This window comes from Carassius carassius, chromosome 11 (assembly GCF_963082965.1).
Source record: "Carassius carassius chromosome 11, fCarCar2.1, whole genome shotgun sequence".
Taxonomy (NCBI): domain Eukaryota; kingdom Metazoa; phylum Chordata; class Actinopteri; order Cypriniformes; family Cyprinidae; genus Carassius; species Carassius carassius.
In genome coordinates, this window is record NC_081765.1 from 7,800,342 (window position 1) to 7,813,616 (window position 13,275).

The 13,275-nt window shown below is 38.0% G+C and overlaps 1 protein-coding gene across 5 annotated transcripts in view; it reads left to right on the forward strand.

Moving 5' to 3' along the window:
• LOC132152708 (diacylglycerol kinase eta-like) overlaps nucleotides 1–13,275 on the forward strand; it is a 96,463-nt gene that overhangs the window by 27,281 nt on the left and 55,907 nt on the right. For all 5 annotated transcript variants that reach the window (XM_059561534.1, XM_059561532.1, XM_059561535.1 and 2 more), the window contains 2 exons: nucleotides 9,208–9,318; nucleotides 12,096–12,176. In XM_059561534.1, coding sequence (XP_059417517.1) covers nucleotides 9,208–9,318; nucleotides 12,096–12,176 — 192 coding nt within the window. The remainder of the gene's footprint in view (nucleotides 1–9,207; nucleotides 9,319–12,095; nucleotides 12,177–13,275) is intronic.

The following is a 13,275-nucleotide window of genomic DNA, read 5'->3' on the forward strand; positions in this document are numbered from 1 at the left end:
TGTAGTGAATTGTGCTGCTTTTGTCACTTACTAATAGGGATAGTTCACCAGAAAATTAATATTCTCTTGTTATATATTTACCCCCGTGGCATTTCTGCGGAACACAAAAGGAGAAATTTTGAAGAACCCTGAAGTACCTCTTTTCCCATGAAACTTAAAGTGACTATGTATGTCAATGTTAAATACAAGGGAGCATAAAAAAGACTGGGATAACATTCTGGATTTACAGTTTGTTTTGAATGATAGGATTACAGAGCCCTGCACATGACATGCAGGAAAAAATAGTGGGCTAAATCGTGGCACGATTTACTAATTCGTTCCCTCAATGTACTAAAATGTGCACACGATTACTATAGCATTCCCTCGATTTACTATTTCGTTCACTTGATTTCTAAATCGTGCGCACAATTTAGCAAATCGAGGGAACGCAATAATAAATTGAGGGAACGCTATAGTAATCGTGTGCACGTTTTAGTACATTGAGGGAACGAATTAGTAAATCGTGCGCACAATTTATTTATTTTTTCTTGCATGTCATGTGCGGGGCTCCGTATAGAATTGTAAAGTTTTAAAAGTTTAGTTTAGAACTTGGAGTTTTTAATTTCTTCAACTGAAAATTATAATCTGTTATAATGTTATGTGTTATAATCTGAATATTTAATTTTAACTAAACAAATATGCTGCTGTTTTTATATATATATATATATAGTGTGTTTTTAAGGATTTCTATTTAAAAACAGCAGCATTTAAATAGACACAAATACATTTCATTAAATGACTAAAATTCTAATTTAGAAAATTAAGAATTTTCAGGCTTTTGTCATTTTTTTTCTAGCTACTTAATATTTACTGTAATAATCTTTTCCTCATGCTATCATATGAATTGAGAAGATTAACACTGTGGTCACTATTATCACAAGATCTCATTTCATAGGTTTTTCTTTAGATTACTGTAAAGCAAATGCCTTTAATTTAAGACCACAGGACATGTGTTTTCTCTGTAGCTTGATAATGGGAGCAGCTTCAGTCCTTTTGTTAGGATTTGATGCATGGGCCATTTGAAAATGCCAGAGGGTGAGCAGTGAAATGGCGTGTACCCATCCAAGCCCGACTTCCTGGCACAGTTGTGCACGTGGCAGCTTTGCTACAAAATGCCCCGCAGGTCTTATGTTCTGTCTAGAGAAATGATGAATATCACCACAGTGGCCAAAGCCTGACGCATGCATGACCATAAAAGACACTGAATCTAGATTTTTTCAAAGTCAGTACTTGATAATGCAGTTCACAAAGATTAAAATAGTCAAAGAAAAAGAGAATCTGAAGTTTCAGTTCAGAAGTTAATAGGGGCCTAAATGCCTACAAGTGGCTTAGAAATAAGAGTCTGAATGTTCAGCAAATACTTATATTTATTAATATTAATAATGAGACATAACAGTTCTTCTGCCAAATAATGTGGCTCATTAGTCTAAGGCCCTGTTCACACCAGTGCCTTTAAAAACGGTGTTTTAAAACAAAAACGATCCTCATCTACAGTACACTTGTGTTTTCACTGTGTTTCATAAACGTTCTCCGTCCACACTACACAACCGAAAATGCATGTCACATGACCATTCATACAGGTACAACAACGAGCATGATCTCATTGTTTACACAGTTTTCAAGGATAAAATGGGGTCTGCAGCGTTTTCAAAAGTCTCAGTTTTTGAGGATCGAAAATGCTGGAGTAGTGTAAACTTAAAAAGTTATGCGTTTTAATACGAAAACGCACTAGTGTAAACATAGCCTAATGTACTATATTTACAGTGTTGCTTGGCAACCATAAACCTGGCCTGTTATTCAGAATATGTGCTCACAAGTTTAAAATGGGATCCACTTCAGAATCTAACATACTAACTAATTTACAGTAATAGTACAATCTATTTAGACATACGTAGATATGTAATATATTTAGATGTGTATTTTTTGTTGTTATTGTTGTTTTGCCTCTGGTCCCCTGTAGGCTGTGACATCGTATTTGGCATAGTGGAGTTTAATTATGTGTGGGTGGATGTGATGTGGGGCTTGGGGCTTTTTCCTGCCCGCGGTTTGCCTGAGCTCTTTCTTGCTTTGGCTGGTCCTGCCTTGCATGCTCCGTTTGTTTAATGCATCACACATAAGCTAAAATACATATAGACACTTATTTAATGCTAAACAAAGAATATAAAACACACTTACCCTGTGCCTGGTCCATTGCCCGGGCTGCACTTTTTTAATGCATCACAAACTAGTTCAGACACATAGCCTACACATCTATACATCAAAAAACATACTGACACTTTATAGATAGATAGATAGATAGATAGATAGATAATAGATAAATAAATACGATAAAAATCAAGTATTCATGTAATTTTTGAATCATTAAACATGTGATTTCTGTGGCACTAGGGGAACCAATAATTGCAAAAATAGTGACTTTGTTTTGACATCATAGCATTGTTTAGAAAATAATATAGTTCTCTCCCATCTTCCATTATGACTTTTCACCTATAAAAACACGGTTGAAGGTGTTTAAATGACTTTGCACATTATTAAACATAATTAATATTGTTATGTCTGGCACAGACTGACTGCTCAAACACAATAAAGATGATGTGTTAAAATATATCATGCCATTAAGTAAACAATCTGTAGGTTGATTTCTTAAAAAGTATAAACACTGTGGAGTTTTTGTTGATATCAAAACATTGTTCTGTACGTTTGATCATCACGACCAGCTCGACACAGCAAATAAAATACATTTATTAATTTTTTTATTTAAAAAAAAGAAATACATTTATTTGCAGAAATTGTTATTGCTGTGTTATTTCTTGTCTTTAAATGAAATAGTGTGATATCATATAGGCCAATATCGGCTTTACATCGGCCATCAGAAAGTCCATATTGGTCAATCACTATTATTTTTGCAATTGAGTTTACTGATTATAATAGTAAAGTGTTGAAATGCATAAAAACACATATGTTCATGCTTGAGTGTTGGTGTGAGATGGGTTAGCAGTCATCTCTGGTCACTCGTGCATCTCTGTATTCACTCTGTAATGTATATTCATATTCAAGTCCCTGGCGATAAAGCAAGGCCTGCAATTATCCTGTCATGCCACAAGTTGTGTCGCTTCATTTCTGCCTCATTTCGGGATTTGCAGCGGTTTCTCTCAGCCTCCAGAAATAAGCTCTATAGCAGTCATTGTGATGCAGGGCAGTACAGCACAATACAGACTATTATTAATGTAATTCAAGAGAGACATCAGATCTCCTAACCAGACGTGATAAATCTGTCGAAAAAGCTATTTCTTCCATCTATTCACTAAATTGGAGTTTTACTTTCAAAGCGGCCTCACCCTGGATAACCCAGAGTGAAATTTCATTAGTACTCTAGATAAGTAAATTAATTTGTTCTGATTGGCTGTAATTGAGTCATGCAGCAGTTTCACTCTCAGACTGGCTTATTGCTGGTGTATCATCTACTAGCTTGATCCAGCTAGAAAGCAGCTACCATCTTTAGCACTTAGGAGCTTTTCCTTTACTGGCCTCGAAGACAGGCTGAAGAAGCAAACATGTTTGTGGCCTTGAATTATTGGACTTGTAGATGGTTGGAGGGGTTGCTCAGTTCATTTGAAGCCCCACTGGAAGAACACATGTTGCTGAAAGCATCTTTTTACAAGGTCAACATACCTTGCAAGAGAGGTGAAGTGTTTCTTTCTCCTTCAGAGTCAGGAAGAGAATAATATGGCGTTCACTTAGAGGCCAATCAGCATTTCATAAATCATATTACAGTAAATGCACATTTATTATTAAATCTTAAATGATGGTTGGATGTCTGTCTCTTATATCACTCACTTTCTGAAGAATGTTGGCAATGTCTTTTTAGAGTATGTGTGTGTGTGTGTGCTTACAGTGAGTCATGGTTGAGTTTCTTACCGGTGTCTGGTGTAACAGTGTGTGTGTGTGTGTGTGAGAGAGTGTGTCGGTGATGTTGAGAGAGGTGTGGGTGTACAGTGTACCGCAGTGGGGTTAGTCATGTATGTCTGGCACTGAGCCGTTCTCCCTTTTACAGTTTCGTGAAGAAACAGTTTATTAATAGAACACTTCTTATCCCACTTGGCAACAGGAAGGGAACTGAAGACAAGAAAAAGGAACTATAGTGGCCAAAAAGACAAAGACAAAAGAGGAACATAAAAAGCATTAACCTTTTTATTTACTTGCAGAAAAGACACCCAACAAATGTAAACTACCATTCAAATGTTTTGGGTTGGTATGATTTTTTTTATATTTTTGTGAAAGAAGTCATAAATGCTCAGCAAGCCTGTATTCATTTGCTAACAAATACAGAACATATTGTGAAATATTATTACAATTTAAAAAAAAATTAATAATTGAATAATTTATTTAATAAAAAATAAATATTTGAGTATATTTTCAAATGTAATTTATTCCTGTGATAGAAAGCTGAATATTCAGCATCAATTCTCCAGTCTTAAGTGTGTCACATGATCCTTCAGAAATCATTTTAATATACCAATTTACTAATCAGGAAACATTTCTGTTTTTATCAGTGCTGAAACCAGTTTTGCTGCGTATTATTTGTGAACAAACTGTGATATTTTTCAGCATTCTTTGATGATTAGAAATTTCCAAATGAATGGCATTCATTTGAAATAGGTTTTTGTATAATTATGAAAGTCTTTACTGTCCCTTTTGATTAAATTAATGCATCCTTGCTAAATAAAAGTATTAATTTAAAAATAAAAGCTAAATCAAAAAAGCTAAATGATATAATGTTATAAAAAATACAAAAACAGCTCTGCGGTCTATGGTAACTCATGTATTATGGCAGAGAGCTGTTTATTAAACAGACTTGATGAACTGCGAAACAGTTAATTAATCTGATTAATGTACCAATTAAATTGCATTTCAACAGTTTCACACCCCACTTACACTGCAAGCCATTCCACATGGTGTGACAAAGCAAGTACACTCCCATTAGGTCAGACCATCATTTATCATCCAGCGGCACATGAAATGTCACGCAGGTATATTTAGTAAATGCAGAGCAGGTTCAGTGTTTTGTAGCTGAGCAGAGGAGGTGTTTTAACAGCAATGTAGTGTCACCAAGTGCACTGTTGGATGGATTCGCTGTTTAAGTTGACACAGCTGTGCACCAGGATGTCAGATTGAACCCTGCGTCTCTGTTTGTAATTCTCCCCTCAGAGAGCATATTTCCTCTGCTATAAATAGCCGTCCTCCCATATATGCCTGTGGATTTGTGTTTGTTTTTTTGTCTTCCATGTTCCTGCTATATTTGTAGATGAATGGACTGGAAGGAGCATGACTGCTCGCAGGTCTATGGCCCTGGATTATTGTGGCCGAGGTGACTGGCTGAAAGGATGACCCTCAGTGTTGGCCCCCATCTCTCTGGCTACCTTTCTCTTGCCCTGTCATGTCCTCCGCTGTCCGCCTTGTGCCGTCTTTGAAAACTACATCGGGTGTTTCACTTTCACAGGAGACTATCCGGCTCTGCAAAATGTATGATCTTTAGGAAAGTTTCACTTAATAGGTTTAAAGATGTATAATCTTACACTTTTAAAATAAAGGATCCAAAAGGGGGTTTCACAGTGATGTCGTAGAAGAACTGTTTTTAAATTCAGAACACTGATCAAAACATAGATGGACAAGATTGTGTCCATCAACATCCCTAAAGCTTGTACAGTCTTATTCCACTTTATGGGTTTGACATGTCATTTGGTAATGTTAGGCAGTTTTGATTGACATGCTGTTGAATGTATGATGACCACTTTATCTAACATGTGCGTAAGCAATGCTTGGATCACTTGTTTATGCTTCTACACTAGTTTTTGGATCCGCAGATTCTGTACTATTTCAAACGATGTGTAATAGTTCCCCTTACTGCAAAACAATGAAAACATGGATTGCTGCAAAATTCTATCAATGGCGGGGAAAGAGATTTAATATCCATGAAAACTTTCCACTTCACAAAAGGTTCTTTATAGTAGAAAATGATTCTTTATATTATAATAATAATAATGCTTTACTCTTTAATTTTTTCACTGAAAAGTTCTTAAGGTAACCCAAAATAGTTTTTCTATGGCATTATATTCTTTATATTTACAGTAGGAGTGTAAAGAACATTTTGTGCAGTGGAAAGGTTTCATGGATGTTAAAGATTCTTCATGGAGCATTAGATGCCAATAAAGTACCTTTGTTTTAAAGAGTGTAGATCTCGGATTTGAGATCTTGAGCCATTAGCTTCCATGAGTTCATGCTTGCCAAGGGGACGGTGACACTCTGCAGGAAAGGATCCTTTGAGTAATGGGCATCCTTTCTTGTGTGCCTTTTGCCTTGTCTTTTCCCTCCCAAGCATGAAATTGGTGTTGAAATGCACTTGATCTTGGCATGGCTTCCTGTTCCTTCCTCTGGCAGGGCAGACCCACACTGTGCACATGTCCCTGTGGACGTTCAGAGCTGATTTCGAGTTTCAAGTTCGGCTTCCTTTACACTTATGTTAAGTAGCACATGCCCATTCTTTGTTTGGTACATTATAACATTGTTTACATAGCTGGATATAATTGGAGGATGTGTATGCAGGCACAGCTCATATTTGAGGTTGTAATTTAGCTTTCTTGACTTTCTGGTTGTACAGAGGATTATTTTATTGCCCTGTGTGTTTCATGTCGCTCAGTTAGCTCTAGCAGAATATATCCACAGGAAATTACAAAAGGGAGAAAACTTTCCCATTTGACAGAGGAACGTGCCTTTTGGTTTGTCAGTGTCAATGAAATGTTCTCTCTGCCTTTACACTTCTCACCACATAATTAATTTTTCAAAAACCTGAGCTGCCTTGCTGTCTACATAAACATTTAACTTTTTAAGTGACCAGTATAGAATACTCTACGAAGATAACAACTCTGTGCTTCATACAAATAGCACTCCTCACATGACGCACAAAAATAAATAATATTTCAATTGATAACTGATTTTAACAGTGTTTCGTGTTATCGTGTTGCTAGGATTACATATCCCTGTTGAAAAAAAAAACAGTGTATGCTGGTTAGGTATGTTTTGACGCTGGGATGTTGGGATGCTGGTTTATGCTGGTCCTTTGCTGGTTTATGCTGGTCATTCAACCATGTAAACCAGCAAAGGACCAGCTTAAACCAGCAAAGGTTCAGCATAAACCAGCAAAGGACCAGCTTAAACCAGCAAAGGTTCAGCATAAACCAGCAGAGGACCAGCATAAACCAGCAAAGGACCATCTTAAACCAGCAGAGGACCAGATTAAACCAGCAAAGGACCATCTTAAACCAGCAGAGGACCAGTTTAAACCAGCAAAGGTTCAGCATAAACCAGCAGAGGACCATCTTAAACCAGCAGAGGACCAGTTTAAACCAGCAAAGGACCATCTTAAATCAGCAAAGGACCAGATTAAACCAGCAAAGGACCAGTTTAAACCAGCAGAGGACCATCTTAAACCAGCAAAGGACCAGCTTGAACCAGCAAAGGACCATCTTAAACCAGCAGAGGACCAGCTTAAACCAGCAGAGGACCATCTTAAACCAGCAAAGGACCAGCTTAAACCAGCAGAGGACCATCTTAAACCAGCAGAGGACCATCTTAAACCAGCAAAGGACCATCTTAAACCAGCAGAGGACCAGATTAAACCAGCAGAGGACCAGATTAAACCAGCAAAGGACCAGTTTAAACCAGCAGAGGACCGTCTTAAACCAGCAAAGGACCAGCTTGAACCAGCAAAGGACCATCTTAAACCAGCAGAGGACCAGCTTAAACCAGCAGAGGACCATCTTAAACCAGCAGAGGACCATCTTAAACCAGCAGAGGACCAGCTTAAACTAGCAGAGGACCATCTTAAACCAGCAGAGGACCAGCTTAAACCAGCAGAGGACCATCTTAAACCAGCAGAGGACCATCTTAAACCAGCAAAGGACCATCTTAAATCAGCAAAGGACCATCTTAAACCAGCAGAGGACCAGATTAAACCAGCAGAGGACCAGATTAAACCAGCAAAGGACCAGTTTAAACCAGCAGAGGACCGTCTTAAACCAGCAAAGGACCAGCTTAAACCAGCAGAGGACCAGATTAAACCAGCAGAGGACCAGATTAAACCAGCAAAGGACCAGTTTAAACCAGCAGAGGACCGTCTTAAACCAGCAAAGGACCAGCTTGAACCAGCAAAGGACCATCTTAAACCAGCAGAGGACCAGCTTAAACCAGCAGAGGACCATCTTAAACCAGCAGGGGACCATCTTAAACCAGCAAAGGACCATGTTAAATCAGCAAAGTACCATCTTAAACCAGCAGAGGACCAGATTAAACTAGCAGAGGACCAGATTAAACCAGCAAAGGACCAGTTTAAACCAGCAGAGGACCATCTTAAACCAGCAAAGGACCAGCTTGAACCAGCAAAGGACCATTTTAAACCAGCAGAGGACCATCTTAAACCAGCAGAGGACCATCTCAAACCAGCAGAGGACCAGCTTAAACCAGCAAAGGACCAGATTAAACCAGCAGAGGACCAGATTAAACCAGCAAAGGACCAGTTTAGACCAGCAGAGGACCATCTTAAACCAGCAAAGGACCAGCTTGAACCAGAAAAGGACCAGTTTAAACCAGCATCCCAGCGTCAAAACATACCTAACCAGCATATGCTGTTTTTTTCAGCAGGGATAGTACACATGTATTGGGTCAGGTAGTCCTGAAAATCTAAATTCTGGAAAATTTTTACAAAGCTGAACTATTTTTAATGCTATGTTTTGGTTTTTTTGAACTGAACAATATTGTTCCTCTGTCATTATCGTTACAGTTGATGTGGATGTCTCTATTCTCAAAGAATTAGAATGGTTATTAAATATTAATTAATAGGTTTTGTTTTAATTTGGTCTTTACAGTTGTTTTAAATAGTTTGGTGCTAGCATGTTGCTAAGCTTGATCACGGAATTCACAAAACGTGATTGGTTGCTTTACCTGTCAGTCATACGGCTTGATCGGTCCTTGCCGGTCCTTTTTATCTACACTTTTCAGTACTGAATAGCTTTAGAACAATAAAACATGTACAGTACAGAGCCAATCTATTCATGACTACTAGTGATTTTTTGCTTAAAAGGTTCCTGAATTTTTATCTCTGTCTTCATGCAGACGAGTGTGAAGGAAGGGCTGCTTCTGAAACAGACAAGCTCGTTCCAGCGTTGGAAAAAGCGTTATTTCAAATTGCGGGGACGGACGCTATACTATGCCAAGGATGCCAAGGTGAGTTATTCTTTAATTATATCCTAATACTGATATCCAGATACTACACTGTAAAAAATTCCAAACCTTTAATTGCTGCCTTAAAAACAGTGAACCATTGCACTTTTTCATTTTATTTAATTACTGATAAAGAAAACCCAGTTGTGTGTTCAAAAACATTTTTTATAACAATGCTAACATTTTTTACAGTGTACAGTAACCCCCCTACAATAAGCCCCACAGAGTGATCTAAGGTAAGGGGATAGTAAATTTTGCTTGACCGTGGTTTGTCCCAGGATTTACTGGGCATGCCTGTGCTGAGATGGGCTGAAGAGCTACACATGGGCACCTGCATAGCACCTTCTGCCATGCCTTTAATGTCACTGTGTGTGTGTGTGGTTGCACTATGGCAGGCGGGTGGTGTTTTGGCCCGCTGGCAGTATCGGGTCTCTCGTAGTCGCGTGTGCTGGAGGGTGCTTTCTGTCTGCTGGAGCGGTGCCCGCCTTCCACCGCCTGATCTTGGCCCCAGTGGATCGGAGGAAGGCTTGGTGGCGATTCGGGTCAGCAACAGCAGCGACCCCCTCTTTATCTATGTAGCCTTCATCAATGACATTGCTGACTGCATCATCCTGCTGGCATTGTTCAGGATGCCCGTTTTTCTCATTGAGCTGTGGCACAACCAAAGTGGCATCATGTCATTTCCACGTCTGCTTGTCTGTTTTGGCATCTGAAGAAGAGGTTGGAGAGTCCCGGAGACGTGTCTTGTATGTCTTTGTCTGTGTCTGAAGGGAGATGTTTTACCCAAGAATCTTGTATTGAGTGTGTTCACTTCCATTCTTATGTTCTCTGCCCATTCAGCTGCACTTCCTGTGGTTACGGATGGCATTTAGGCATTGGGTCCGTGATCTGATCTGAATCTGGAGAGAAAGAGTGGATGCTAAAAATGTAATCCAAAAACTCGCAAGTTCATCGCTATGCAGCTGCCATGACGCGAGCTAGCACTTACTACACAGCTCCTGAATGACATGGAGTGGCACGAGCACATGGCAGCAGAGAGCTGCACTTCATGCAGTAAAACGATTTACACTGCCTGAGTATACAACCATCATCAACCTCAAATATCTGCCAATCACCACCCAAACACTGGGCCTTCACTGATTGAAACTGAAACTTGATGGAAAGGTCTCAGGAAGCCGGGAAATACTTATTTTATCCTTTAAATGTGTATCTTTTTTTGGACTTAATACAATGATTAACTTGATTATACATAGGGCTGGGTGGTATGATGGTATATACCATGTCACACACACACACACACACACACACACACACACACACACACACACACACACTCACACACACACACACACACACACACAATGAGGACACACACATACTCGCATGTATAGATACATTTATTTATTTAATCTGGATCACAAAAAAAGTGATGTGGTTTTATTAAAATATGATGAATGTATGAAAAATGCTGAAATATGCAGTAAAAAAACATGAAGGTAATATGATACAGAGGACAGATGACTCTCATGACTATGTGAAATATTTAATAATTGGATCTTTTTATGACGTAGTTTAAAACATCAAATGGTAAAACGTCCCTAAAAAGTAATGATACTGTATTTATGAATGGATAATTCATTATATTGTAAAAAAAAAAAAAAAAAAAAAAAAGACTATTACTACTTTTAATCTTTATAAATAAAGATTATGTACCTTTCCGGTAAGTTACGATTTAAAAAAGAAAAGAAAAGAAAAGTTTATAGTTCAGCTAGGGCCCATTAAAAAAATTCAAAATTTATAGTAAAACATTATGTTAAAAATGTCAGTTGTAAAAGTCAGTAATATTTTTTAAAGGAAATAATACTTTTATTCAGCATGGATGCATTAAATTGGTCAAAGGTTACAGAAACTACAACATTTATTATGTTACAAAAGATTCATATTTCCAGTAAATTAGGTTCTTTTTATTCATCAAAGAATCCTGGAAAAGTGCATCAGTTTCTATGCAAAAATTTAGCAGCACAACTGCTTAATGTCATAATATATTATAATGATCTCTGGAATAATGATGCTGACAATTCAGCTTTGCATTACAGTAAAAAATTGCATTTTAAAACATATCAGTACAGAAAACAGTTATTTTATACTGTAGTAATATACAAAGCTTTAGTTTTTTTTTTGTTTTCAAACAGAAAACATCTTACCAACCCCAAACTTTTAAACAGTTGTGTACACTCAAATGTATTCAAGGAAAATGTTATTACTTTTTACTTGATGGTTACACTACGTGACATTTGTAGAATCATTCAATTTAAATATTTGTTGAAAATATATTAGTTGTTGTCTATATTATTTCCTTCGCATAATATAATGACATGTTTGGTCAAACTCCCCAGCCCTAATTATGACTGCAGAAAATGAGGTTACTTCCTTGACAAATGTTTAGTCAACAGTAGTTGGCTTTCCTGAGTTTTTTCACTGGTTGCTGTAAGTGGTGTGTGGCATTATTATTATCTCAGGCCTACCATTCTGCTCTCTGCGTTGATGGAGGAGGTCTTAACACACCCAGCTGTCTGTGATCCATCTTAAACTCATATAGCACACACGCATGGTAGTGCGTAGGATAAAGAGTAGCTCAATAAGCTCATTTCCGTGTCATTTCAGCAGAACAGTATTCAGCATCACCGTACATAAGATGTTTGTTTATCAATGGAAGCTAAGGGTTGCGGTGCAGTGATCGACGGTGTTTACTGTTCTCCTCTTTCTTCTCCTGTCCACAGTCTCTTATTTTCGACGAGGTGGATCTTTCAGATGCCAGTGTTGCCGAATCAAGCACAAAGAATGTCAACAACAGTTTCACGGTAAGCAGCCTTTTCCTTGCTTTATGTCAACACCTGTGACTATCCACACTATACCACAAACACATAGCACATTAGTTGTTTGATATTGAGTATAAGTCTCAGAGCAGCAAGTCAATCGGTTTTACAAGTGTCGAGGTGAAGTGTGTCGTTTTTGTGCTGGTTCTGCCTTCAAATTGCAACAATTTTGGACTGTTTTCGACACAGGACACAAATATTTTATTCTTTTATTAATTATAGCTTCTGTACAGTCAGGCAGTTAGCAAGTTCAGTTCATTTCTGTGAATGAATCCAAAACCCAAACTCAATTATTTTATCAAATCCTCTCAAATCTCTGTTATCCTCCACCATTTCAGAACAGATATATCTTCGAAAAGGCTGGAAAATATCTAATTATATTTAAAATTAATGAAATGACAAAAAGAAAATTTTAACCCTGCTGCAAGGGTTACAGAAATCTGAAAAAAATCTTTTTATATCTTTTTTTCCCTCTTTTGGAAGCATTATTGTAGATTTTTCTTGTGCTATTGGAATAAATGAGAATATTTTATTTTCTGTAGTCTTCTGTTCACCACTATAGAAGTTTGCAAAGACTACAACGACTTGCGTTCAGAGAATTATTAGAAAATCCATGAAAGTGACTTATTTTATACACTGTGAAACATGCAGATGTTGCCCTCAGGCACATATTGTTGTGCTTTTCCATGGTATAACATGTGTTTGTGAGCAAGTAAACAAGTGTCGTCAGCTGAGATCAAACGGGGTGAGGAGCAGCGACTCTAAAAACTGCGACCCGCTCCCCAAGCACGGCTATAAAAAGAAACAACGGAGGACCAAGAAAGCTCTGAGGAGAACGAGGCGTTATTCTTAGCAGCAGAGATGTTAGTGCTCCACTGAGCATGCTTTGGATGATTTGATCACTGGCGTATTGTTTAACAGTGAAGGGAGCCGTGTGTAATGCACGTGCTCTGAGGTACTTGCTACACTCCGCCTCCTTCAACAAATGCTTTTTCCCTTCTGAAAAAAGAAATCACCCACTGCCAAGAAAAACAACAGATGCTCATTATACTTATACATTATTGAGAGGCCCATGTTGAGGCTT